This window comes from Aegilops tauschii, chromosome 6 (assembly GCF_002575655.3).
Source record: "Aegilops tauschii subsp. strangulata cultivar AL8/78 chromosome 6, Aet v6.0, whole genome shotgun sequence".
NCBI classification, from domain to species: Eukaryota; Viridiplantae; Streptophyta; class Magnoliopsida; order Poales; family Poaceae; genus Aegilops; species Aegilops tauschii.
In genome coordinates, this window is record NC_053040.3 from 183,043,994 (window position 1) to 183,047,413 (window position 3,420).

Consider the following 3,420-nt stretch of genomic DNA (forward strand, 5'->3'; position numbering starts at 1 on the left):
CTGCACAAGGTCCTCATGGAGGGCGGCAGCAGGCTCAACATCATCTACGCTGACACACTTGAGGCGATGGGCATTCCGATGTCTCGACTCAGCAATAGCAGCATGCAATTACACGGGTAATCCCTGGGAGGAAGGCTAAATCACTCGGGAAGATCGCCCTCGACGCCGTATTCAGCAGAGAGAAGAACTGCAGAAAGGAGCGGCTGACCTTCGAGGTGGTGGACTTCTGGAGTGCTTACCATGCCTCCTGGGTAGGCCCGCCTACACGCGTTTTATGGCTAGACCATGCTACGTTTATCTTAAACTTAAGATGTCAGGGCCGAATGGTGTTATAACCGTCACGGGCAACTGGAAGTTAGCCGGACCTGTAGAAGGGATCCCAGATTGCTGACAGGCAGATGGCGTTGGCATAATTGGATGAGTACAAGAAGGCAGTGAATTCGAGTGATCTGCTAAAGTCCAAAAAGCTGACTATGGAATCCGCTTTCCAGTCGGCTGGCGAGACAAAGCCAGTGCATGTGCACCCTGAGGATCCGAATGCTGCCCCGACCAACATCTCCATCACGCTTGAAAGCAAATAGGAAAGCGAGCTCATCCAGTTCCTCCGTGAGAACTAGGACCATTTTGCATGGAAGCCTTTTGACATGCCAGGTATTCCCAAGGAACTGGCTGAGCATCGACTCCATGTTGCCCCGAAGATGAAGCCTGTCAAAGAGCACCGCCGATGCTCTTCCACCGAGAAGCGCAAGGCGATTGGCGAGGAGATCGTGCGGCTCTTAGTGACCGAGTTCATCCGGGAGGTGTACCACTCCGAGTGGCTCACCAATGTCGTCATGGTGCTAAAGAAGAATAACTCCCTCCAGATGTGCATCAACTTCAAGCACATCAATCGGGCATGCCCGAAGGACCATATCCCTCTCCCTTGCATAGATCAGATAGTAGACTCTACTGTCAGGTGTGAGCGATTATCATTTCTGGATGCGTACTCCGGGTACCACCAGATCTGAATGTATGGTCTAGATGAAATAAAAACAACATTCATCACCCTGTTTGGGTGTTTTTGTTATATCACGATGCCATTCGGACTGAAAAATGTCGGGGCCGTTCCAGCGCATGATTTAGAAATGCTTGCAAAAGAAAATCTGTGAAAACATGGAGACTTACATTGATGACATCCTAGTCAAGTCCAGGAAAGGTTCCGACCTCCTGATAGACCTCACCGAGACCTTCGTGAACCTGCGCCGCTTTGGGATAAAGCTCAACCCGGCTAAGTGCACTTTCGGAGTTCCTGCTGGCAAGTTACTCGGTTTTCTTGTTTCCAAACATGGGATCGATGCCAACCCTGAGATGATCGATGCTATAGTCCGAATGAAATAGCCAGAGCATCTACACGACGTAAAGAGGCTCACGGGTTGCCTGACAGCCCTGACTAGGTTCATCTCACGACTTGGTGAAAAAGCCCTGCCACTTTACCAACTAATGAAGAAATCAGACAGGTTCGAGTGGACACCTGAAGCGCAGGCCGCGTTCCAGGAACTCAAAGCCCTGGTCTCCACCCAGCTGTTGCTCGTTGCTCCGGGCGGCAAAGATTCTTTGCTCTTATACATCGCAACCACGAGCCAAGTTGTTAGCATTGTGCGCACTGTGGAGCGTGAAGAACAAGGCAAAGCCTGCAAACTCCAATGATAGTCTACTACATCTCAGAAGTTTTGACCCCCTCCAAGCAAAGGTACCCACACTACCAGAAGCTTGTATACGGGATTTATCTTACTACAAAGAAGGTGGGTCATTACTTTCAAGAGCACCCGGTCACGGTGATAAGCGACGCCCCTCTGTCCGAAATCATGAACAACGGAGATGCTATTGGCTGAGTTGCGAAGTGGGCCATCGAGCTCCGCCCTTTGGACATCAAGTTTGAGGCCAAGAAAGCCATCAAGTTGCAAGCCCTCGCGGATTTTTTGGTCGAGTGGATGGAGCAGGAGCAGCCTGCCTAGAGCCTCCCCGAGCAATGGACTATGTTCTTTGACGGATCCAAGATGCTTCATGGTTCAAGAGCTGGAGTGGTCTTGGTGTCTCCCAAAGGCGACAGGATTAACTATGTGCTTCAGATTCACTTTGATTCCTCCAACAATGAGGCAGAGTATGAAGCTCTCCTGTATGGTCTACGCATGGCGATCTCCCTCAGGGTCAGTCGATTGATGGTCAATGGTGACTCGAGTCTAGTGGTGAACCAAGTCATGAAGGAATGGGATATTTTAAGCCCAACAATGATAGGCTACTACAACGCCGTCAGAAAACTGGAGAAGAACTTTGAAGGGCTGGAACTCCACCACATTCCACGACTCAAGAACCAGGCAGCTGATGACCTGGCCAAAATTGGTTCCACTCGGAAGGCAGTCCCAAAGAACATGTTCGTAGAGCACCTGCACTCGCCCACGATCAAAGAATATCCTTTCATGGAAGAGCCCCCGCAACCTGTCGCACCATCTGATTCGACTGAAGTTGACATTCCTGCAGTGATTTACTTGGTCCAGGAGATTCTTGTGACCACTCCCGAGTGGACCGAACCATACATTGCTTACCTGCTCGGGCAAGAACTCCCAGAGAATGAGGTTGAGGCTCGTCAGATCGTCCACCGATCGAAAGCCTTCACTATCATGGGTGATCAACTCTACAAGAAAAACACCTCTGGAGTCACTCAGCATTGCATTTCGCTGGAAGAAGGGCAACAGATCTTGCAGGAGATTCACTCGGGAACCTGTGGTCACCATGCTTCCTCTCGGATGCTAGTCGCCAAGGCATTCCAGCAGGCTTCTATTGGCCCCGCGCTAACGATGATTCCCGAGACATAGTGGACCAATGCGTCGGGTGCCATTTCTACACGAACCAGTCGCACAAGCTAGCATCCGCGCTGAAGACGATCCCCTCACCTGGCCATTTGCCGTGTGGGGACTCGACATGATCAGCCCCCTCTGGACCAGACCGAGCGGATTCACTCATCTGTTGGTGGCAATGGATGAGTTTACCAAGTTGATTGAAGCGAAGGCCATAAAGAAGCTAGACTCACCGACTGCCATCAATTTCATCAAGGAGATAATCTTAAGATTCGGAGTTCCCCACAGCATCATCACGGACAATGGGTCAAACTTTGACTCAGACGAATTCAGTGAGTTTTGCTACTCTCAAGGCACTCGGGTTGATTACACCTTCGTGGCTCACTCGCGGTCGAATGGCAAGCAGAGCGGGCGAATCGGTTGATACTCCAAGGATTGAAGCAACGCCTTTTGCGTGACCTGACACACGCTGCAGGGGCCTGGGTTACTGAGCTACCATCGGTCCTCTAGAGCTTCCGGACGACCCCGAATCGATCCATAAATCGCACTCCATTCTTCATGGTGTATGGGTCGGCAGCAGTCTTGC

At 51.0% G+C, this 3,420-nt stretch overlaps 1 protein-coding gene across 1 annotated transcript; it reads left to right on the forward strand.

Annotated features, from left to right (window-relative positions):
• The first annotated feature begins 2,036 nt into the window (after positions 1-2,036).
• Positions 2,037-2,852, forward strand: LOC109775300 (uncharacterized). The gene has a single exon (XM_020334049.1). The coding sequence runs from the start codon at positions 2,037-2,039 to the stop codon at positions 2,850-2,852; it is 816 nt and encodes a 271-aa protein (XP_020189638.1).
• The last annotated feature ends 568 nt before the right edge of the window (positions 2,853-3,420 follow it).